This window comes from Lissotriton vulgaris, chromosome 3_1 (assembly GCF_964263255.1).
Source record: "Lissotriton vulgaris chromosome 3_1, aLisVul1.2, whole genome shotgun sequence".
In the NCBI taxonomy this organism is placed as follows: Eukaryota; Metazoa; Chordata; class Amphibia; order Caudata; family Salamandridae; genus Lissotriton; species Lissotriton vulgaris.
The window spans coordinates 1938206927-1938233243 of NC_141689.1; the positions used below are offsets into that span (position 1 = coordinate 1938206927).

Here is a 26317-nt window from a genome sequence, read left to right on the forward strand (position 1 = left end):
CTCACTACTCTACTCACTACTCTACTCACTACTCTCCTCACTACTTTCTACTCACTACTCTACTCACTACTCTGCTCACTACTCTACTCACTACTCACTTCTCTACTCACTACTCTGCACTCACCTCACTACTCACCTCACTACTCACCTCACTACTCTACTCACTACTCTACTCACTACTCTACTCACTACTCACTACTCTGCACTCACTACTCACTACTCTACTCACTACTCTACTCACTACTCACTACTCTACTCACTACTCTGCACTCACTACTCACTTCTCTACTCACTACTCTGCACTCACTACTTTACTCACTACTCTACTCACAACTCACTACTCTCCACTCACTACTCTACTCACCTCACTACTTTCTACTCACTACTCTACTCACTACTCTACTCACTACTCTACTCATTACTCACTACTCTACTCACAACTCTGCACTCACTACTCACTCACTACTCTGCACTCACTACTCACTACTCTGCACTCACTACTCTACTCATTACTCACTACTCTGCACTCACTACTCACTAATCTGCACTCACTACTCTACTCACTACTCTACTCACTACTCTGCACTCACTACTCTGCACTCACTACTCACTACTCTACTCACTACTCTACTCACTACTCTGCACTCACGACTCACTACTCTACTCACTACTCTACTCACTTCTCTACTCACTACTCTGCACTCACTACTTTACTCACTACTCTACTCACTACTCTACTCACCTCACTACTCTACTCACTACTCACTACTCTGCACTCACTACTCTACTCACTACTCTACTCACTACTCTACTCACTACTCTGCACTCACTACTCTACTCACTACTCTACTCACTACTCTACTCACTACTCTACTCACTACTCTGCACTCTACTCACTACTCTACTCGCTACTCTGCACTCACTACTCACTACTCTGCACTCACTACTCACTACTCTGCACTCACTACTCACTACTCTACTCACTACTCTACTCACTACTCTCCTCACTACTTTCTACTCACTACTCTACTCACTACTCACTACTCTACTCACTACTCTACTCACTACTCACTTTTCTACTCACTACTCTGCACTCACTACTTACTCACTACTCTGCACTCACTACTTACTCACTACTCTACTCACCTCACTACTCACCTCACTACTCTACTCACTACTCTACTCACTACTCTACTCACTACTCACTACTCTACTCACTACTCACTACTCTGCACTCACTACTCTACTCTACTCACTACTCTACTCACTACTCTGCACTCACTACTCACTACTCACTTCTCTACTCACTACTCTGCACTCACTACTTTACTCACTACTCTACTCACAACTCACTACTCTCCACTCACTACTCTACTCACCTCACTACTTTCTACTCACTACTTTCTACTCACTACTCTACTCACTACTCTACTCACTACTCTACTCACTACTCTACTCACAACTCTGCACTCACTACTCACTCACTACTCTGCACTCACTACTCTGCACTCACTACTCACTACTCTACTCATTACTCACTACTCTGCACTCACTACTCACTAATCTGCACTCACTACTCTACTCACTACTCACCTCACTACTCACTACTCTGCACTCACTACTCTGCACTCACTACTCACTACTCTACTCACTACTCTACTCAATACTCTGCACTCACTACTCACTACTCTACTCACTTCTCTACTCACTACTCCGCACTCACTACTTTACTCACTACTCTACTCACTACTCTACTCACCTCACTACTCTACTCACTACTCTACTCACTACTCACTACTCTACTCACTACTCACTACTCTGCACTCACTACTCACTACTCTACTCACTACTCTACTCACTACTCTACTCACTACTCTACTCACTACTCTGCACTCACTACTCTACTCACTACTCTACTCACTACTCTGCACTCACTACTCTGCACTCACTACTCACCTCACTACTCTACTCACTACTCACTACTCTACTCGCTACTCTGCACACTCTACTCACTACTCTACTCACTACTCACTACTCTACTCACTACTCTGCACTCACTACTCACTAGTCTACTCACTACTCACTACTTTGCACTCACTACTCAACTCACTACTCACTACTCTACTCACTACTCTACTCACCACTCTGCACTCACTACTCACTACTCTACTGACTACTCACTACTCTACTCACTACTCTGCACTCACTACTCACTACTCTACTCACTACTCTACTCACTACTCTACTCACTACTCTGCACTCACTACTCTGCACTCACTACTCTACTCACTACTCTACTCACTACTCTACTCACTACTCACTACTCTGCACTCACTACTCTACTCACTACTCTACTCACTTCTCTACTCACTACTCTGCACTCACTACTTTACTCACTACTCTACTCACTACTCTACTCACTACTCTACTCACTACTCTACTCACTGCTCACTACTCTGCACTCACTACTCACTACTCTACTCACTACTCTACTCACTACTCTGCACTCACTACTCTACTCACTACTCTACTCACTACTCTACTCACTACTCACTACTCTACTCACTACTCTACTCACTACTCTACTCACTACTCTACTCACTACTCTACTCACTACTCACTACTCTGCACTCACTACTCACTACTCTACTCGCTACTCTGCACACTCTACTCACTACTCTACTCACTACTCTGCTCACTACTCACTACTCTACTCACTACTCTGCACTCACTACTCACTAGTCTACTCACTACTCACTACTTTGCACTCACTACTCTACTCACTACTCACTACTCTACTCACTACTCTACTCACTACTCTGCACTCACTACTCACTACTCTACTGACTACTCACTACTCTACTCACTACTCTGCACTCACTACTCTACTCACTACTCTACTCACTACTCTGCACTCACTACTCTGCACTCACTACTCTGCACTCAGTACTCTGCACTCACTACTCTGCACTCACTACTCTACTCACTACTCACTACTCTACTCTCTACTCACTATGCACTACTCTACTCACTACTCTACTCACTACTCTACTCACTACTCTACTCACTACTCTACTCACTACTCTGCACTCACTACTCACTACTCACCTCACTACTCACTACTCTACTCACTACTCACTACTCTGCACTCACTACTCACTACTCTACTCACTACTTTCTACTCACTACTCTACTCACTACTCTACTCACTACTCACTACTCTACTCACTACTCACTTCTCTACTCACAACTCTGCACTCACTACTTTACTCTACTCACTACTCTACTCACTACTCTACTCACTACTCTACTCACTACTCTGCACTCACTACTCTACTCACTACTCTACTCACTACTCTACTCACTACTCTACTCACTATTCACTACTCTACTCACTACTCTACTCACTACTCTACTCACTACTCTACTCACTACTCTGCACTCACTACTCACTTCTCTACTCACTACTCTGCACTCACTACTTTACTCACTACTCTACTCACTACTCTCCACTCACTACTCTACTCACCTCACTACTTTCTACTCACTACTCTACTCACTACTCTGCACTCACCTCACTACTCACTACTCACCTCACTACTCTACTCACTACTCACTAATCTGCACTCACTACTCTACTCACTACTCTACTCACTACTCTGCACTCACTACTCACTACTCTACTCACTACTCTACTCACTACTCACTTCTCACTACTCACTTCTCACTACTCTACTCACTACTCACTTCTCACTACTCACTTCTCACTACTCACTTCTCTACTCACTACTCTGCACTCACTACTCACTACTCTACTCACTACTCTACTCTACTCACTACTCTGCACTCACTACTCTACTCACTACACACTACTCTGCACTCACTACTCACTACTCTACTCACTACTCTACTCACTACTCTACTCACTACTCTACTCACTACTCACTACTCTACTCACTACTCTACTCACTACTCTACTCACCACTCACTACTCTACTCACTACTCACTACTGTACTCACTACTCTACTCACTACTCACTACTCTACTCACTACTCTACTCACCACTCACTACTCTACTCACTACTCTACTCACTACTCACTACTCTACTCACTACTCTGCACTCACTACTCACTAATCTGCACTCATTACTCTACTCACTACTCACTTCTCTACTCACTACTCACTTCTCTACTCACTACTCTACTCACTACTCTGCACTCACTACTCACTACTCTACTCACTACTCTGCACTCACTACTCTACTTACTACTCTACTCACTACTCTACTCACTACTCTGCACTCACTACTCTACTCACTACTCTGCACTCACTACTCTACTCACTACTCTACTCACTACTCTACTCACTACTCACTACTCTACTCACTACTCTACTCACTACTCACTACTCTACTCACTAATCTGCACTCACTACTCTACTCACTACTCTACTCACTACTCTACTCACTACTCTGCACTCACTACACTACTCTACTCACTACTCTACTCACTACTCTACTCACTACTCTACTCACTACTCTACTCACTACTCTACTCACTACTCTACTCACTACTCTACTCACTACTCTACTCACTACTCTGCCCTCACTACTCTGCACTCTGCCCTCACTACTCTGCACTCTGCCCTCACTACTCTGCACTCTGCCCTCACTACTCTGCCCTCACTACTCTGCCCTCACTACTCTGCACTCTGCCCTCACTACTCTGCACTCTGCCCTCACTACTCTGCCCTCACTACTCTGCCCTCACTACTCTGCCCTCACTACTCTGCCCTCACTACTCTGCCCTCACTACTCTGCACTCTGCCCTCACTACTCTGCACTCTGCCCTCACCACTCTGCCCTCACTACTCTGCACTCTGCCCTCACCACTCTGCACTCTGCCCTCACTACTCTGCCCTCACTACTCTGCCCTCACTACTCTTCCCTCTGCCCTCACTACTCTGCACTCACTACTCTGCACTCACTACTCTGCACTCTGCCCTCACTACTCTGCCCACACTACTCTGCCCACACTACTCTGCCCACACTACTCTGCCCACACTACTCTGCACTCTGCCCTCACTAATCTGCACTCTGCCCTCACTACTCTGCCCTCACTACTCTGCCCTCACTACTCTGCCCTCACTACTCTGCACTCACTACTCTGCACTCACGACTCTGCACTCACGACTCTGCACTCACTACTCTGCACTCACTACTCTGCCCTCAGCACTCTGCCATCTGCACTCTGCCCTCACTACTCTGCACTCTGCCCTCACTACTCTGCACTCTGCCCTCACTACTCTGCACTCTGCCCTCACTACTCTGCCCTCACTACTCTGCCCTCACTACTCTGCCCTCACTACTCTGCCCTCAGCACTCTGCACTCTGCCCTCACTACTCTGCACTCTGCCCTCACAACTCTGCACTCTGCCCTCACTACTCTGCACTCTGCCCTCACTACTCTGCACTCTGCCCTCACTACTCTGCCCTCACTACTCTGCCCTCACTACTCTGCCCTCACTACTCTGCCCTCACTACTCTGCCCTCACTACTCTGCCCTCACTACTCTGCCCTCAGCACTCTGCCCTCACTACTCTGCCCTTACTACTCTGCCCTCTCTACTCAGCACTCTGCCCTCACTACTCTGCCCTCAGCACTCTGCCCTCAGCACTCTGCCCTCACTACTCTGCCCTCACTACTCTGCCCTCAGCACTCTGCCCTCAGCACTCTGCCCTCAGCACTCTGCCCTCACTACTCTGCCCTTACTACTCTGCCCTCTCTACTCTGCACTCTGCCCTCACTACTCTGCACTCTGCCCTCACTACTCTGCACTGTGCCCTCACTACTCTGCACTGTGCCCTCACTACTCTGCACTGTGCCCTCACTACTCTGGCCTCACTACTCTGCCCTCACTACTCTGCCCTCACTACTCTGCCCTCAGCACTCTGCCCTCAGCACTCTGCCCTCAGCACTCTGCCCTCAGCACTCTGCCCTCACTACTCTGCCCTCACCACTCTGCCCTCACCACTCTGCCCTCACCACTCTGCCCTCACCACTCTGCCCTCACCACTCTGCCCTCACCACTCTGCCCTCACCACTCTGCCCTCACTACTCTGCCCTCAGCACTCTGCCCTCCCTACTCTGCCCTCCCTACTCTGCAGTCTGCCCTCACTACTCTGCCCTCACTACTCTGCAGTCTGCCCTCACTACTCTGCCCTCACTACTCTGCAGTCTGCCCTCACTACTCTGCACTCTGCCCTCACTACTCTGCACTCTGCCCTCACTACTCTGCACTCTGCCCTCACTACTCTGCACTCTGCCCTCACTACTCTGCACTCTGCCCTCACTACTCTGCACTCTGCCCTCACTACTCTGCACTCTGCCCTCACTACTCTGCACTCTGCCCTCACTACTCTGCCCTCACTACTCTGCCCTCAGCACTCTGCCCTCACTACTCTACCCTCAGCACTCTGCCCTCAGCACTCTGCCCTCAGCACTCTGCCCTCACTACTCTGCCCTCACTACTCTGCCCTCACCACTCTGCCCTCACCACTCTGCCCTCACCACTCTGCCCTCACCACTCTGCCCTCACTACTCTGCACTCTGCCCTCACTACTCTGCCCTCACTACTCTGCCCTCAGCACTCTGCCCTCACTACTCTGCCCTCAGCACTCTGCCCTCAGCACTCTGCCCTCACTACTCTGCCCTCAGCACTCTGCCCTCACTACTCTGCCCTCAGCACTCTGCCCTCAGCACTCTGCCCTCCCTACTCTGCCCTCCCTACTCTGCCCTCACTACTCTGCAGTCTGCCCTCACTACTCTGCCCTCACTACTCTGCAGTCTGCCCTCACTACTCTGCACTCTGCCCTCACTACTCTGCACTCTGCCCTCACTACTCTGCACTCTGCCCTCACTACTCTGCCCTCACTACTCTGCACTCTGCCCTCACTACTCTGCACTCTGCCCTCACTACTCTGCCCTCAGCACTCTGCCCTCAGCACTCTGCCCTCACTACTCTGCCCTCACTACTCTGCCCTCACTACTCTGCCCTCAGCACTCTGCCCTCAGCACTCTGCCCTCACTACTCTGCCCTTACTACTCTGCCCTCTCTACTCTGCACTCTGCCCTCACTACTCTGCACTCTGCCCTCACTACTCTGCACTCTGCCCTCACTACTCTGCACTGTGCCCTCACTACTCTGCACTGTGCCCTCACTACTCTGCACTGTGCCCTCACTACTCTGGCCTCACTACTCTGCCCTCACTACTCTGCCCTCACTACTCTGCCCTCACTACTCTGCCCTCAGCACTCTGCCCTCAGCACTCTGCCCTCAGCACTCTGCCCTCACTACTCTGCCCTCACTACTCTGCCCTCACCACTCTGCCCTCACCACTCTGCCCTCACCACTCTGCCCTCACCACTCTGCCCTCACCACTCTGCCCTCACCACTCTGCCCTCACCACTCTGCCCTCACCACTCTGCCCTCACTACTCTGCCCTCAGCACTCTGCCCTCCCTACTCTGCCCTCCCTACTCTGCAGTCTGCCCTCACTACTCTGCCCTCACTACTCTGCAGTCTGCCCTCACTACTCTGCACTCTGCCCTCACTACTCTGCACTCTGCCCTCACTACTCTGCACTCTGCCCTCACTACTCTGCACTCTGCCCTCACTACTCTGCACTCTGCCCTCACTACTCTGCACTCTGCCCTCACTACTCTGCCCTCACTACTCTGCCCTCAGCACTCTGCCCTCAGCACTCTGCCCTCAGCACTCTGCCCTCAGCACTCTGCCCTCACTACTCTGCCCTCACTACTCTGCCCTCACCACTCTGCCCTCACCACTCTGCCCTCACCACTCTGCCCTCACCACTCTGCCCTCACCACTCTGCCCTCACTACTCTGCACTCTGCCCTCACTACTCTGCCCTCACTACTCTGCCCTCAGCACTCTGCCCTCACTACTCTGCCCTCAGCACTCTGCCCTCAGCACTCTGCCCTCACTACTCTGCCCTCAGCACTCTGCCCTCAGCACTCTGCCCTCACTACTCTGCCCTCACTACTCTGCCCTCAGCACTCTGCCCTCCCTACTCTGCCCTCCCTACTCTGCCCTCCCTACTCTGCCCTCACTACTCTGCAGTCTGCCCTCACTACTCTGCCCTCACTACTCTGCAGTCTGCCCTCACTACTCTGCACTCTGCCCTCACTACTCTGCACTCTGCCCTCACTACTCTGCACTCTGCCCTCACTACTCTGCACTCTGCCCTCACTACTCTGCACTCTGCCCTCACTACTCTGCACTCTGCCCTCACTACTCTGCACTCTGCCCTCACTACTCTGCACTCTGCCCTCACTACTCTGCACTCTGCCCTCACTACTCTGCACTCTGCCCTCACTACTCCGCACTCTGCCCTCACTACTCTGCACTCTGCCCTCACTACTCTGCACTCTGCCCTCACTACTCTGCACTCTGCCCTCACTACTCTGCCCTCACTACTCTGCCCTCAGCACTCTGCACTCTGCCCTCACTACTCTGCACTCTGCCCTCACAACTCTGCACTCTGCCCTCACTACTCGGCACTCTGCCCTCACTACTCTGCACTCTGCCCTCACTACTCTGCCCTCACTACTCTGCCCTTACTACTCTGCCCTCACTACTCTGCCCTCACTACTCTGCCCTCAGTACTCTGCCCTCAGCACTCTGCCCTCACTACTCTGCCCTCACTACTCTGCCCTCACTACTCTGCCCTCACTACTCTGCCCTCACCACTCTGCCCTCACCACTCTGCCCTCACCACTCTGCCCTCACCACTCTGCCCTCACTACTCTGCCCTCACTACTCTGCCCTCCCTACTCTGCCCTCCCTACTCTGCCCTCCCTACTCTGCCCTCCCTACTCTGCCCTCACTACTCTGCAGTCTGCCCTCACTACTCTGCCCTCACTACTCTGCAGTCTGCCCTCACTACTCTGCACTCTGCCCTCACTACTCTGCACTCTGCCCTCACTACTCTGCCCTCACTACTCTGCACTCTGCCCTCACTACTCTGCACTCTGCCCTCACTACTCTGCACTCTGCCCTCACTACTCTGCACTCTGCCCTCACTACTCTGCACTCTGCCCTCACTACTCTGCACTCTGCCCTCACTACTCCGCACTCTGCCCTCACTACTCTGCACTCTGCCCCCACTACTCTGCACTCTGCCCTCACTACTCTGCACTCTGCCATCACTACTCTGCCCTCACTACTCTGCCCTCAGCACTCTGCACTCTGCCCTCACTACTCTGCACTCTGCCCTCACTACTCTGCACTCTGCCCTCACTACTCTGCACTCTGCCCTTACTACTCTGCCCTTACTACTCTGCCCTCACTACTCTGCCCTCACTACTCTGCCCTCACTACTCTGCCCTCACTACTCTGCCCTCACCACTCTGCCCTCACCACTCTGCCCTCACCACTCTGCCCTCACCACTCTGCCCTCACCACTCTGCCCTCACCACTCTGCCCTCACCACTCTGCCCTCACTACTCTGCCCTCAGCACTCTGCCCTCCCTACTCTGCCCTCCCTACTCTGCCCTCCCTACTCTGCCCTCACTACTCTGCAGTCTGCCCTCACTACTCTGCCCTCACTACTCTGCACTCTGCCCTCACTACTCTGCACTCTGCCCTCACTACTCTGCCCTCACTACTCTGCACTCTGCCCTCACTACTCTGCACTCTGCCCTCACCACTCTGCCCTCACCACTCTGCCCTCACTACTCTGCCCTCACTACTCGGCCCTCACTACTCTGCCCTCACCCTCATAAGACCATGCCTTTCACGTCTGCCCTACACGGAAAGATAACACAAGAAAAGCACGAACGCGCGCCATTCACTGCAGACTGGTGAACGCGCCCACAACATCTGCTTTACATTATCGCTGCACCCTGACAGCTCCTTATTGAAATTAATGCACTGATGTGCGCGTAACCACACACAAAATGCCAACATGGTGACTGACAAATTCCATTAAGCCTATCACGTCAAGGATAATAAAAACACAGCACAGCGAAGACGAATCACTCTGCAGATGCCATAAACACGCGCGCGCACTGAGGAATGTGGCAGCCCGGACCCCTAGAGATACTTTTTTTTTTTTTATAACATAAGAGCTCGAAGCTCCGCCTCCCCTGCTGACACAGGGTTGACGTAGGCCGAGCCCTAAAAAGGGGATCGGGGGCCGGTAACCTGCTATCGCCCAATCTCTCTTTTAGACTCCCTTGGAAAGGTGGCGGGTCGAGTCATTCTCGAGCAATTGCAAGACTGGGTGGACGATGGTAGGATTATTTCAGATCTCCAGTACGGGTTTCGACAGGGATTGGGGACCATTGATCAGGCTTTAAACCTGTCACTCTTGATAGATAAGTAGGTTCCCATCAAAAGAGGAGACCTGTATATGGTTTATGTGGACCTATCATCTGCGTTCGATTGTGTCTCCCATTCCAAACTTTGGACACTACTGGTGGATATGGGGGCACCATCAAACCTGGTCAAGTTTCTGAGGTAACTCTATTCAAATGCTACAGCAAGGGTCCGCTACGGGGTGGGAGGAGAGTTAACGGTGGAGTTCGCAGTAGAAAAAGGGGTTAGGCAAGGTTGTGTCCTGGCCCCCTTCCTCTTTACATTATATACTAACGGACTGGAAAGAGAGATGATTAAGGGGTGCCAGGACCCTCCAGTGGTGAATAACCGCCCGATACCCGCGTTACTCTACGCAGACGACACCGTTATACTAGCCCGTACCCCCCTTGAACTCAAAAAGAGTTTGAATAGATATTCCACATTTATGGCAGGCCTTGACCTAAATATTAATATCAGTAAAACCTTTGTCATGAGGGCAGGTACCAGTCATAAATGTAAAATGAGGGACATCTATCTGAAGCAGGAAAAACTAGCGACCACACAGAAATACCCGAATTTGGGCATAATGATAGATCTCAAACTATCCTGGAAACCGGCACTAGAAACTAGAAAACTCCTCTTTATAAGAACTACTACAGCCCTTGTTAACTTTTCCAGGAAGTTGGGTAAGAGAGCTCCCCCTGAAATTATCATGATCTATAAAGCTAAATGCCTCTCTGTGGCCCTGTACGGGGCGGGTCTCTGGGGTTTGGTGGCCACGAACAGCATACAGAGGGTCGAAAACTTCTTTCTGAGGTAACTTCTTGCGGTTCCTAGGAGTACGGATACCTTTGCCTGTCACACAGAGCTGGGACTTTCATATGTGACGGACTTAGCGAAAGATGAACCCCTCTTATTATGGCGCAGAATTTGGACATCGGACAAAGCAACTCTTACACAGTCCATTCTCCCCGATTGCCTAGCCATGGATAACGTTCACAAATCTAGGTGGTTGTGGTATATTAGAAGGTTCTTTCACGATTTGGGTTGGGACAAATATTATTATAATCCCTCCTTAATTCGTGAGGTACAGAGGAAGGCACTAAAGGCGAAATGTCTTGTTCATCTCGAAGAACTGAGACTGATGAATGATGCTATGAAACCATCATTTGCGCACAGCCTGATGATACAAACGGTAGCCACTACATATAACATCACGAGTTATGAGCGTTATCTTTTGGTAAGGTTTAGGATGAATCTTTTCCACCAGCTGGTTGCATTCCCTACTCGAAACAACTGGGCTAAAGATCTTCCGTTTTGTCCTTGCGACGACACCTCTTTGCAATCTACTCTGCACACCATTCTTTTCTGTAAATTCTACAAGGATTTTAGGAAAAAATGGCTTGTTCCACTACTACGGCTAATTGGCTATAGACAATGTCGCCCAGCATTACTTTATTTGCAGCTGTTGGAGGGAGAGCGAATAGTTCTCATAATAGTTAGTTTCTAAAGTGTATTGCCCGTCATCGGATGAATCTAGACTGAATACTGCACAAAAGTCAGTTTTTTGACTTATAATAATTAAATATGGAAAGTTTTTAACTTATTTCTTTTGTATGCTGCTAAATCGTCTTAATTAAGTGATAATAAGTTGCAATGGAAAAGGTTTTATTCTCAATTTTTTTTAAATAGAATGTTATAAAATTACTGATCTAAAATCCATGAGGTTGGTCTCATATTTTTAACTTGTAAATATTTTGTTTTTTATCTCAATGTACGTTTTCTTTTTTATTGCATATAACTGTTTATTGTATGCTTTTATGATTTGCAACTTAAATCGAAATAAAGCTTAATTTGATTTGATGTTGCCCATTTTCTTTCCACCACAACAATCATTTGCAGAAAGAGCTTTATACACATTAGATGCTAAGAGCACTTATGTATTACATTGATCGTACAAAACCAATCAGGAAATCAAAGCAACTATAGTCGTAGGTTTTGCTCAGCCCCACTTGAGATAATCTGTTTCGAAGTTGAGCATTGCAGTATGGATAGTTAAGCGCAGATTGTGTTAAGGGCACATTTTGCTTATGAAAAGGAGATGCTATGCAACATTCCACTTGCAGATATTTGGAAAGCTGCAAGACAGTCCACAACTCACGGTTCGACAAAGCATTATTTTATCAACATTCATGCCTGCTAGAAGGCTCAGGCGTTGGGCACATATTCCTTAAATCTTTGTTTCATACATCATCTGCTTGCAGGCTACCACTTATGGAGGAGGATACTACTTTTTGATCCGTGCAACACATGCTGCAAACGGAAAACATTACTTACCAGTAATAAATCAGTTTGCAGCTTTTAGTGCTACATTCACTTCCCCGATGCAAGCTTATAGTAAGTTTGTGATAATAAATCACATTTTTAATGCATCAATGCTAATTTTCATGCTACACTTGACATCACATCCTTTCTCTCACCTATATGGGAAAAACATAATCTAAGAAGTATGTATCCCTGTTCATTGTGGTTTTCAGGGAGGGATCAAGAGACATTCAAACCTGAAACTTTTTCTTCAAGGCAAAACGGCTTGAAACAACCGCGCCCAACACTAGATGGCAGGAGTGTGCAAACTTTTGATCTACAAGCTGCAAACCAACTACTAACATTTTCCTTACAGCTGTGAGCGAAGCTATGCTCAGTCCGCTCGGCCTATAATGTGGATTGCAACTTGGTTCTTTCACACTTATGAACTTTCTACTCAAGATCCTGACAATGTATTGTCTCTCAGATGTTTAGTTTCTCTCTATGCTATCTTGGAAGCAGTGTGAGAACAATTTCATGTCTTACATATATATCTCTTTGAACTTCCCCGAGTTGGCATCGTTTTGGAAATAAATCATAGGATTTGGGCCTCCTTATCCGATTGGCCTTAAATATTGTTTGATTAGTCCTTCACAATATGGAATTAAGAGCAATGCCATGCCATAATGTGACAAAAGCCCGCAGGCTTAACCATTTGATTCTGATTAAACTGGCTGATAACCATGTTCTGCACATGTAAATCTTTAATAATTACAAAATGTAATTCATTCAATACAACACAATATGTTGTCTTCTTACAAGGCATCCGTTCCCCCTGGAGAATATATGTTTCAAAGCAAGGGATGCCTTGTTAGACGACAACATATTGTACTGAATTAATTAAATTTCTCCGGTATTAAAGATTTACATGTGCAAAACTTGGTGTTCAGCCAGTTTCTTCAGAACTAAATGGATTGAGCCTGCGGGCCTACTCGTGATTGTTTGTCTTGGGACTGGCTAGCAGCTTCTACTACCAGCATTGCTACGAAAAGATATTGTGACATTTAGTGGTAATAGCGGACAAAGGATAGCCGCTAAATGGAAAAAAGAGTCCTGTGAAAGTCATGCGGTGTGCCTAAAAACTCTGAACAAGAAGAAATGGAACAGATTACACGTCAGAAAAATAAGGTGATCTTGAAATCTTACTTTAGCTACATTTCTGGAATTGAAGGCATTTCACGTTTCCAAAACGACAGAGGGCACTGAACTTGTTTATGTGGAATTAGGAGAAAAATTTATTCATAGATCAGCCAAGATAATAGCACAACTTTGGCGGTCACAGGCTACTTCCTTTTTTTATGCTTAAGAAAAACGAGATTCTGGATGGAAGAGGTGGTTTGTGGAGGGCGTAGGAGAAGACATTTCTCTCCAATTCATATATATGTTTGATTTTCATTTCACTGATTTATCTTGTTAGGACCCTCATGATTCCTTGATGAGGTCTTCTGTGTGTGTCTATATTGACTTTTTCATATGTTATATATGTTTACAACAGAACACTTTGGTGTTGTTTCCAGTAAGAGGGTATCCGCAGTTACTGCCATTTGTGATTACCGAACTTTAAATTGTATGCTTTTGAACAGTCATTTGAAAACATATTTTTGCTCAATAAATGTATTTTTGTGTTTGTTTTCTAGCGTTGATTTACGTGTTGTGATGTGAAGCACTATTACAACAGATTCTAGTTTCCTTCAATTGTTTCCATTTAGTTACTAGTGCTAGTCCTGTGGTAGACAATATGTTTCAATCTCTGTCACACATTTTTTACATTGTCTCTAATTGCACTTGTTCATTGATGCATTATTATACGACCTCTATAAAACATATGTGAAGGTTTGGTGTAATGGGGACTATTAAATTGTCAGTTATATTGAGCTATAAATTATTTCTCCAAAATATAATATTACATTTCAGTTTTGAATGGTTGTTAAACTGAATTTTTTTGTTTGATATTTTAGGGCCCAGGATCCTATATCATGAACTACATTGTGTACATTTTCTGGGCCTTGAGCTTTGCCTTCCTGGCAGTCTCCCTTGTGAAAGTGTTTGCACCTTATGCGTGTGGTTCAGGAATTCCAGAGGTATATTTTTCAAAATTGTTTTCCTTGAACGAAACTTGGTACTTGAAATGCGTGGCAGAATTAATGTACCGAACACTTTGTTGCAAACCTCAAAATGCCTAATTCTCCACCCTCTACCTGGATTCTGATAAGCAGATGATCATCCTGTTAAGAATACAATTGTCTACTTAGTACCACTGCACAGTTGTCCTACCACTATTGTGTGCAACCCTGTCACTTAACTGCACAATAGAAATATTAAATACAGAGAAACAAACAATAGTGTCAGATACGTTTTTTTTTTAAAGAGTTTCAGTGATAGCTTTGAAAAAGATTTCATTGACAGGAGGTTTGAGGTACTTCTATCTAAAAACAATCTGAGATACTGACGGTGATTTGGCGCTATATAAGTCCCAGTTAACAATAACAATACAGGGTCTCCAACCAGTTTTGGGCTGCTCTGTAGGGTGGTCTGTTACTTTTGCACTACCAGGTGAGCAGGCTTGACAGGACCAGTGTGTAGGTCAGTTCTTTGGGCTTATGAGCTATGTTAAAATAAAAAAAAGTCCCACATGCTGGCCCATTAAAACTGGCTCATCTAGCAGTGACATAGTGTCCAACTGGCCAGTCTAACACTGTAAGAGACTAGATATTGGTGCAGGCTTCAAAGACTTCATTAAATACTAACAAGAGCACAAACACATTCTGCAGCAATCAAAATCTTTCTAGGTGAAAATGTCTTAATCTAAAATATTGCTAGACTAAATTTAAGGAAGCACTTAAGTCATTCTGGAAAACCCATAAGTGTATTATATGCAAGTCACTAAAAACAAACAGCCAGAGAACAGACCAACAGAAACTATAGTCCTCATGGGTGTGAACATTTATAAAATTCTACTTATCCAAGGGACGTAATGCTGCAGAAACTTACTTGGCTGCAGAATAATCCACTTTTCCCTTATGTTGCCATGTATTGCGATGACCAATTATGGAAGCATTTTCATTTTATCAGCATTTTAATAATAGCACCTGTTGATAATATTGCAGAGCTTATGTTATATTTGTATGGTTTCCAGCAAAACTGTGATTTTGTTACATTATCTCAAATTTACACATGGGGGCTAGAAGCAGGCCAGAAGCGGTAGTTCCATGCTTTGTTTGCCTTACGTGTCTCTGCACACCAACACAATTACATGTTTGAGGGTATTCATTCCTCTCAAATCTTTTCCCACTATAGAAAAGTTTGAAAATGTACTCCTGGTATGGGTACGCATAAAACATTTTCCAGGGTGGAAAAAAAGGTGTGTGGTGAAGTGATTTTGAACTCAAGGAGCAGATTTTCTCTTAAGCGGATCTACACATGTGGATTTACTTATACGGAAATTGAAATCACAGGTGTTTGCTAGGAGTATGGTTTCCAGGCCTCCTTCTGTAAAGTTGTGTGAATTCATGAAAGTCTAATATCTGTACCAATGGAAAGACACGTACACGCAGGTTCACTTTTGTGACTTTTCTTTCAGAGCTGGTCCCCTAATTTATTTTCATGTTGCTCATAATGCTTTTAATTTGATTCTCCATTTTAATCTTTTTGTAAATATTGGCAGCATTACACACCTTTTACTAAATGATGACGGGGAGAAATTATACTTGTAGAATCATTTTTTCACGTTACAAATTGCTTTTGTGTACATTTTATTTTAAAAGCAATCAATCACCGATCTTGCTTTTATGCAACATTACAAGTAGTTTCAAATTGTTAAATTTTGCCAACATGCATACACATTGTTATTGTACTGGAACCACGGTCAGTGACACAAGCTGAGCTAACAGGGCACTGTAGTTCGTTATAGCACTAGTCCTAATATTGAAGGCTTTGCATTATGAATCCTATACATACAGTTTGAATAACTTATACAAATGGATACAAATCTTGCCTTCATTGCAGAGAACCCTTTTTCACAGATCCAAACTGTGTTATTGAAAAGTAGCAGCCAAAGGATTTGCTTCAGAGGCTTTGGCCTATTTATCAAGTGGACAAAATAACCATGAAAGCTTTTCGTCCTTGAACCCAAACAATACGTCCTGGGTATGAGGAAATAGGAATTTTACACCTGTGGTTCCTTGCACCATTACAAAATGTATCTAAAAGCTGCTACTCTCAAGAGTCTTATACCTCCCATTGCAGTGAGCCTTGAGAAAAGGCATGAGAATCTTAACATAGGTTATAGGTAGAATCCAAAATATGAAGCTGATAAGCCTGGCTTGTGTCACCAACTGATATTTAGGACATGTTGAAATTATTGAGATGGTGGTCAGTACTGACATGAAGCCAAGTCTAAATTCCTATAAAGACACAGTCTATTATCCTACTCATGGTATCACATGAGGTAAAGCAGTCAAAGAAACTTTCAAATGCCTGGAGCTAATCCCCATGTCATCCCATATCTGTAGGAAAAATAGACAACTGCGCTATCTAATATTATTTGCATTGCCTATTGGTCACCTCTTTTATTATCACAATTGCATGAAAACCTTTACAAAACATGGTGCCTATCAGTGATCCACCCTTGGAAAAGGAGAGTAAGAAGTCAGAGAGTATTATTAAGCTGAAACACGTCTTCTAAAATACGACTTCATCCATTTGAATGAGCTTGAATCTCAAATTAATCATCCACCCGAGGCATTCTTCAAAAAGGCTCAAAACAGGGTTTAACGATAATTCAAAGCTAACACAACTATCAAGATGTGTTTGAACCAGGCACACACTTCAGCAAGCTAGGAGGGTACTGGATTGATATTGAGCCTCCAGTTTTTCCCTTTTAAAATTGCTCCTTTGTTGCCAATAGAGTTATGGCTCTGTATGGTTTACCCAGAATCCTATATGTTCGTAGCATGTGTAGCTGTAGATACACATCCTCTGCATTCTCCTAACTTCTAGTATTTGCCTAGGACATTTAAACTTTTTTTTTTAAGAATAAGTCTTGAGTAATGAGGTATTGTAACTCCTCCATTATGAGCTCATTACGATGGCAGTCAGACAAGTGTCTGGCTGCAATTGAAGCAGGATTACTTCCATCTGACAAAGAGTCAGCAGTCCCACCTGCCATAGTTTGATCAGACTGTCAAGTAGGCAGTCGTAAAGTGCCTTCTTCTACTGCGACTTGTGCTGCAGCCGGAAAGGGGGTCATGGCACTAGCCGCAGTGGAAAAGGGCAATTTTCAAACATCCATGCACCATTTTCCAGGCACCATGCAGTGCTTGGCACACGGTACATGGATTTTTGCAGGGGCACCACAAGTGCCACCCTAGCCCCTTAGCAGTGGCCTGGGGGAGGGCCCTGCTTGGGGACCCTTAAATCCCTTTCCAACTGCATTTTTATGGCAGTGAGACCGCCATGAAAAGGCTCTGTGAAATGGACATCGGGTTCCTGACAGCGGTGCCTGAGCAGGCACCTCCTCCATTCAGGAACACGATTCTGACTGCTGCTGCGTCAGGATCTGTAGTTCCTGGCACAGGCAGCGGTCTGTTCCCTGACAGAAAAGGGACGACTGCCTTCATCCTAATGCACCGGTCAACCCGATCTCTACCCCAGCCAGTCTCCTGACCTAGCAATGCCAGAGCTCTCTTCCCCAGCAGGGCCCTTGAATTAAATAGTTAGTTGCCCTACACTGACACAAACCCCTCTGGCCCCTATGCAGATAAACTACGGGTCCCCCACCATTGTTCCCTCTCCCGCTCTGTTTCTCTCTCTTGGAACTGGAGAAGTGTGGCTCAATGGTTAGAGTGGCAGACCCTGATGCAGAGGTCTAGCCCGGGACCAGGGTTCAATTCCCCCCCTGGGCGGGTCTTGGGCTCAAAAATTCCACGGACCTGATAATTCTCGCCTCGGTGCCTATTCCAATCATGGAGTCCCACTCTGCAACTCTGGGCAATAGCTTGCTTAATCTCCACAACGGCCCCCACAACGCTAAGGATGCCTGGCCTCCACCTTGGGGGTGCCCAGGAGTGGACGCCTCACAGGGAAAGCCAGGAGGGGTTCCACAGCGGTATTCGTACAAGCGCCTTGAGACCCTTGCGGGTGAGTAGTGCACTCTACAAATATCAATTTACATTTTAACTACCTGGCAAGGTTCATCCAAGCACGCCTTGAGCCCGTACCGATGCTGGAAGCTACCATCCGTGGAACCTATACCACCCAAATCGTTCAGCCTCTTATCGCCCACACCCTACTCGCAGCCCATATGCCCACCTACCCTCCCCCAACCCCTGCTCCCTTCTCCACATAGATTGCTCCTCCACAAGACCTACATGATTCACTTGTTCTCCTTGACCATACTAATGCTGCCTCTGCTCAATCAGTTCTCTCACGCAGCCTCTCCCCCCTACCGAAACTCACGCCATAACCCTTAACCAACTATCACCACACTGACCGGGCCGTACGCCTGGATGAGATCTCTGCCTGCTCCACCTCACGGACGAACTCCAGAAAAAGACAGCCATCACTATCGAGCTTCTGCCCATGCTTAGACATACTAGTACCCTGGGGACCTGGCCCAGCTCCCAAACAGGCTTATATCTTGCCCTAGACCCGCACACCTCTCATCTTAACTCAAAAATGTTACCCTTCCCAAAACATTTATCGCTTCCCAGAAGACTGAAGGCTGATCTATCTAACATCGACATCCGCAGCCGAAACCTATCTTATACATACCTAATAGACACTAACAAGACCTACCGGGGTCAAATCCAAGCCATTCAAGCTAGCCCCTACAGAGAACCCACTCACAATCACAGAGGTATTAATAGTGTTAACCTCAAGTGCGATAACATACCTCAGTCTCCCACTACCCATCCTACTAGCCAACTGAAATGCGTACTTCTCAACTTCAGATTCTAACCAATGAGCCTGATATCTTTATTCTCATGGAAACCTGGCTAAACCGCTCCTCCATTCGTATACTTGACCAACTAGTCCCTCCCAGCCACAACATAATTCGGCTTGACAGAACTTTGAAACAGGGTGGGAAAATAGCTTGCATACACCGAAGCACACTCACTATAAATCAGAAACCATCACCTTGACCACCTGTGAATATCTCTGCATCAGCATCTCAAGCAATAACTGCCTCATTAGCAAACTACACACATCTGTCCTTCATTGAAAAATTCATGGAAATCATCAAATCTAACGAGGCTCCTCAAGTGTCCCAAATCTTCCTTGGAGACTCCAGCCTCCACTAGAATAACCAGAACGGCCACGTAGTGAACTGTCTAAAATCTTTCCTATCTGACCATGAACTGACCCAATTCTGCAACAGCCCAACCCACAACAAGGGTGAAACACTGGACCTTATCATATCTAAAAGGAACAACATCACACTGGAAACCATTATTCCCTGCGACTGGTCTGTCCACTACAGCATCATCTTCTTTATCAACCTGGAAGTTACTCCGAAGAGGGTCCAAACAAAACAATGGAACAGGAACCTCAGAAATATTAATCACAAAGACTTACAAACCTGATGTAACACTGCCCTGACTTCCCAAGCAGGCATGATGGATGTACATGACCTCACAGACTTCTATAATTCCTTTATTTCGGACATATTTGATTCCATCTCTTCAACAAACAAATGTTTCAACCAAAATCCCCAAACCTTGGTTCAATGACAACCTGAACTCTGAACGTCGCTGTCTAAGTTCATCCGAAAGAACTTGGAGATCCTTACCCTCCACCAAACACCTAAACACCTTAGATCAGTTAGGAATTCTTACAACAGAAAAATCAAAGATGCAAAAGCAACGGTCTTTAGAACTCAACTTAACCAAGCCATAATTCATCAGCAAATTTTTTTTGAAATTGTCAAGCAACAATCGCTCAACGCACTTAACCGGCCAGACCATGATGACATCATTCCCCCAACATGCAAGGAATTAGCAGCATTCTTCTTGGGAAAAACAAAAATCCTTGAAATTGACCTAGAATCAAAGAGTGATCTTCTCCCCACTACAGGGTTCGCTTCCCCACTTGCCTCTCTAGGCTCTGACTGGTTCGGTCCCGATGGAGATGTCCCCAAGAACAATGCCTTCGGGCACCCTTTCACTCCCCTCAACGAAAGTGACATCTATAACTTTCTTCTAGTGATCAACCCATCTAACCACTTCAGCAACCCGCGACCACCTCAATCTTAAAATGAATAAAAGCTGCCATTCTTCCCTTATGGTCTAATATTGTTAATGTCTCACTATTGCAAGGCACTATCCTAAACTGTATAAAAGTAGGGCAGGTTACCCCAGTTCTAAAAACACCTAATGCAGACGTATCTGATCTTAACAACTTCCGCCCTATTTCCAACATCCCCACTCTGGAGAAACTTCTGGGAAAATGCATGCATTTTAAACTCTGCATCTACAATAAGAACTTCCAACTCTTGGATCAACATCAATCAAAAATGTGCTTCTCTACGAGATAAACTTCAGACCATTAATAAAAGATCTCTTTAACTACCTTAAGGAGGTGCGCAGAGATATAGAAAGCCTGGGGGACAGGGTCTCATCATTCGAGGACCCAGAATCGAGTCATGATGAAGAAATCTAACAACTCCAACAAAGGTCCTCCGACTCCATGACCAACACCTAGGCCTTCAGGCACATGCAGAAGAATTAGACAATAGATTGGGACGCAATAGCATTCGCAATAAAGGGGTCCCCTCGGATGCGGATGGGTCTGACATCACAGTATTTACAACTGAACTCCTTTGCTCGATCTTAGAGGTTCCCCTAGAGACTGTCATCAAACTGGATCGGACCCATAGAGTGGACCCCAAAAGACCGGCTTCGGCCCCTCCTGCAGACATTTTGACCTGTGTGCATGAGTTCCCATTAAAGGAGCAAATCCTCCAAGCAGCCCAAGACAAACATCCAATATAATTCTGGGGATTCATTCCAATGGTATACCAGGACCTTGCTGCCTCCACTCAACAGAAGTTGGGTCATCCTTTCAGCATTGTCTTCCGCCTGGCTGGGAAACTTCATCAGCTTTGTTCGCTGGAGGAGGCCTGACAACTGCTGGGCATTGACAAACCCCCACCCGAGCAATCCTGAGCTCTGCGAAGTGAACGGGGATAAGTGAGAAATCGTAAACGACAGATCACCAAAATACCTCCTACAGAAATGTGCCCAGATCCAGAGACAACAGCAAGGAGCGCCAGGCGGTGCTGGAATCACTCACTGGAGATCTGACTGAGGCAGCGGGGTCATGAGGCTGGCTATACCTTTCTTCCTTTCTCACCATTAGTTGAGGGGCCCTGGCGGGGGTGGGGAGGGGAGCATTAGGCAACTACACACCCTCTCTTCTACTTCACGAATTGGGCGCTAAACCCTTGACATTGACTCTATATGAAGTTACAATGGTTACTTATTTTGTTTTTGTTGTTCTTTTGTTTTCTTTTTGGGAACCCACTAGTAGCAGTATTATCTTGGCTGGTACTGCCTTAACCACTGGTTGCCTTCCATTATATCTTGCGAGATTCATACCCATCTCGCTGTCCACTCCCGAGACCTTTCCATACCCTTCTATCTTATTCAGTATCATGTCATGCAACCTACTGATTCTCACATTTAATGTTAAGGGCTTAAATAATCCCACTAAGCGATGTGCCTTATTGTCTTAATTGGAACACTGGGGCCCACAGCTGCCTCCAAGAAAAGCACCTACTCACCAGTGACACATATAGGTTTTGGTCCAAGACATTCAACCCAACAATTGTTTTTGTCAAATCCCACCAAACCTGCTGGGCTAGCGATCCTGGTCTCTACCTTCTTTCCAGGGAATATAGGCCCGAACAAGCCCAAATTAGAGGTAGATTGCTGCCTCCTCCGTGACAGTGGGCGCCTATACCTTTTCCCTAGGGTTCATTTACACACCTAATGAAGGGCAGGAACTTTTCCTTCGCCGCGCAGTTACCGAGTTACTGATCTCCCAGATCGGCTGACTGTTTTGGGAGGGGATTTAAACCTAATCTTTGATAATGATCTGGACACATTAGCCCACCATCATGGTCAGGCTAGGGCCCTTTCTCGAGAAGGGGTGCTCTGGTTAGGGTAAGTGGGGTTATCTGACATTTGCCGATCAATACACCCATGAACACAAGACTATACATTTTATTCACATGCACACAAAACATGCGCTCGACTGGACTATTTTTAGGCTCATCATGTGGCAATTCTATGGCCTTGACTTCTGTGATAGAGCCCCGCTCCTTATCAAATCAGGCCGTGCTATCAGTTACCTTAAAATTCCCTCTGCTACAACACGCTCCCACAAGATCTCGGTGACAGAGAGAAACCCTGTTGAAGTGCCCTGAAGTTGTTAAATAAAGTACCAAAGTGCTGGGAGATTATCTGGCTATCAGTGATATGCCTGATGTTTCCATCTTTACATTGTGGGAGATGCTGAAGGCTGTGGTCTGAGGTGAACTGATCACGATCTCTGCGGCCGACAGCATGCTACGTAAGGACAAAAGGAAGAATTTGACCCAAGAACTAGAGTACATTCACAGGCGCCCCCCGGATATGGGGACAACTTGAATGGACCCACTCTCAACTGGCTGGGATCGACCTAGACAGAGCAAAATACATGGCTCTCCGGCTTCGCCACATGTATTATGTTGGTGGAGACAAATGTTGACGTCAGCTGGCCATTAGACTATCAGCCCGATTTTGCACAATTTTGCGAGGAATTACATTTATGGAATCTCTATTTGAGATTCCTTAAATGCAATTCATCATCCATTAAAAAATTGTGAATTAGCAATTTCGGCCCGCTATTTATCGCGAGGTCAAACCTCGTGGTAAATAGCGAAAACTTAGAAAAATGCTTTTAAAAGCATTTTTCTAAGTTGCATGTTGCACACACACATGTCCTTTGGACATGTGTGTGCACAACACCTGTTTAAATTTGCATTTAAGGGGTGCTACAGGGCGTCCTCTAGACACCCCTGGCACCCTTTAAATCGCTATCTTATTTGCAATTAGCTAATTGCTAATCGCAAATAAGGAAATACTCCCCATTCATTCCTATGGGCCTTGGCCTCCTATGGGCCTTGGCCCATAGGAATGTGTGTGGGCGGTTATTCCTTATTTGCGATTAGCAATTTGCTAATCGCAAATAAGGATTGTGTAGGAATCGCAAATCTTTTTGCGATTCCTACATGAATCCCGGTTTGCGAGTCTGTAATAACGATTCCTTATGAATCGCTATTATAGACTCGCAAAACGGGTCTATGATGAATCAGGCTGTAAGAATACAACGTCAGGCGCAGGAGTCTAGGCGGTGTTTAATTTTAAGGGTCTGGAACAGAGTAAAGATCCACAAATCGCGTCAACCTTTCAGGACTTTTACAAAGATTTATATGCAGAGGAGCAGTTGCCCTCAGGTGGACCGGAGGCATTTCTCATGGATGCCCGTACCTCAAAACTAACATCGGAGCAGGCAGCAGACCTGGATCGCCTGATCCGAGTGGAAGTGGTTATCTCCAGCATAGCCCAACAGACACTCCGCAAAACCCTGGGTCTGGATTGCTTTACAGCGTTTCTTTTTCTTTTTTTTTTTTTATACAGAACATTCTGCTCGATCTTGGCCACCCCCGCTTACTAGATTGTTCAACGCAATCAACAACCCTTATTCAAACTTGCCATCTCTGTTAGCAGATTCTATAGTTGTGATCCCAAAACTTTACAAAGACAAGCGCTACTGCGCATCATACCGGCCCATCTTCCTCCTAAACTTGACCTTAAACTTTTAACAGGCATCCTAGTAGCATGCCTAGGCCCCCTACTAGCAGACCTCATTGCTTCAGACCAAGCAGGCTTCATACCCCACCGGCAATGTAGTGATAACACTAAAAGGTTACTGCACCTCATTGATAAATCCCAGCGTTCGGACCGAGAACGCATGTGATTTGCGATTGATGCTGTAAAGTCATATGAACTAGTTCATTGCCCATATCTGACTGCCATACTTAAACACTTAGGTCTTGGCAAATGTTTTTGCTCGTGGGTCCTCAGTAATTTTGGTTATCCGGCCTCAAACAGTGAGAGTGAATGGCTACCCTTCAGCTTTGTTCCCAATCTGTAGAGGCATGCGCCAGGGTGCTCACTCTCGCCCCTATTATTTGCACTATCTATGGACCCCCTGGCTCAGAGAATTCGCGAAAATCCTTCTATTACATGCATCCCATTTGGGGGAGAGGAATACACCATCAGTCTCTATGCTGATGACGTTCTAGTGGCATTGGATGACCAATCTATTTTGCTCTCTGCTTTTCTCAATGGATTTGAAACATTTTGCCAAGCTGCCGGATTTCAAGTAAATGTCCACAAATCCCAGGTCCTCAGCCTAAACCCTCTTGTTACCTACGCATAAAGACTTAACACACCGATTTCCCATACAATGTATAGCATCTACATCTAGGAATTCAAATGCTTCTCTTAACTATAGGAATCTGACACACCAGATAAAATCAAACTTGAATAGATGGAGGCTCTACCGCCTCTCCTGGCTTAGCCAAATCGCAGCTGTAAAGATGTTTTTTCTACCCAAAATGCTGTTCTTTTTCCAGGTACTCCCTGTAAATCCTCCTCCCAGGAAAATTCAGACCCTTAAAAGTAAAATAGCCTGCTTTGTGTGGGCTGATGGTCGCCCTCGCATGCGGAGTGAACTTAACTACCGACCCCCAGTCTAGAGGGGCCTAGGCATCCAGAATCTTACTCCGCTATTACCAAGTGGCCCAATTTAGGTTCCTGTAGAGTGGTCCCATGAGGAGTTTGAAAAGAACTACCTTTTCACGGATAGGGCGGTGGCGGGACAACTCTCCTAGAGATTTCCTTTTCTCCACAGGAGTGCGTACCCTGAAAGCCTTTATTCTGTAGTAGGGGATCTCTGTTATAGTCATAATCTAGTGAATAGTCCCGCCCATGTGCGTGGACCCCGGCAATCAAAAATAATCTCTTAAGTTGTCAAAATAATGCAGAAACTGCAAAGACACTTAAGAGAGAATTTAAAGACAAATAATGCAGCCTATATCCACAGGCTACACTGTCCAGTACTTCAACTAGAAATTCCACCAAAAAAACACCACACATAAAACAGCCTGCAGTTTCTACCATAGAGAAACCTGCCTCCCCAGTCAAAGACTCTGGAATGATAGAGAGGAAGGTAGGGACAGACAAGCCCCATAGGCTGCCATTATGTGGCTTAAATAGGATACTGTGCCTTTAAGAGAACTTTCCAGAACTTCTCCCAGTATCCCAGAATGCATAGCAGGTCCCTCTACTTTCAGTTCTTTTTTCCGGCTCCTGCTTTCAGGACCCTGGCATTGAGCTCTCCCTTTTTCAAGGGTTTATTGGAATTGTTTTTGCACTTTTGAATTCTAAAAGTGTTGCAGTTTACTTCTTGGTGTTCTCTTCTCCTTTTTGTGCTGTTTTAGGCGTTTTGGGGCTCCAAAATGCCTG

The 26317-nt window shown here is 46.2% G+C and overlaps 1 protein-coding gene across 1 annotated transcript in view; it reads left to right on the forward strand.

Annotated features, from left to right (window-relative positions):
- CLCN3 (Cl-/H+ antiporter 3) overlaps positions 1 to 26317 on the forward strand; it is a 247540-nt gene that overhangs the window by 51198 nt on the left and 170025 nt on the right. The window contains exon 4 of the mRNA XM_086963830.1: positions 14702 to 14824. Within this exon, the coding sequence (XP_086819956.1) occupies positions 14702 to 14824 (123 nt within the window). The remainder of the gene's footprint in view (positions 1 to 14701; positions 14825 to 26317) is intronic.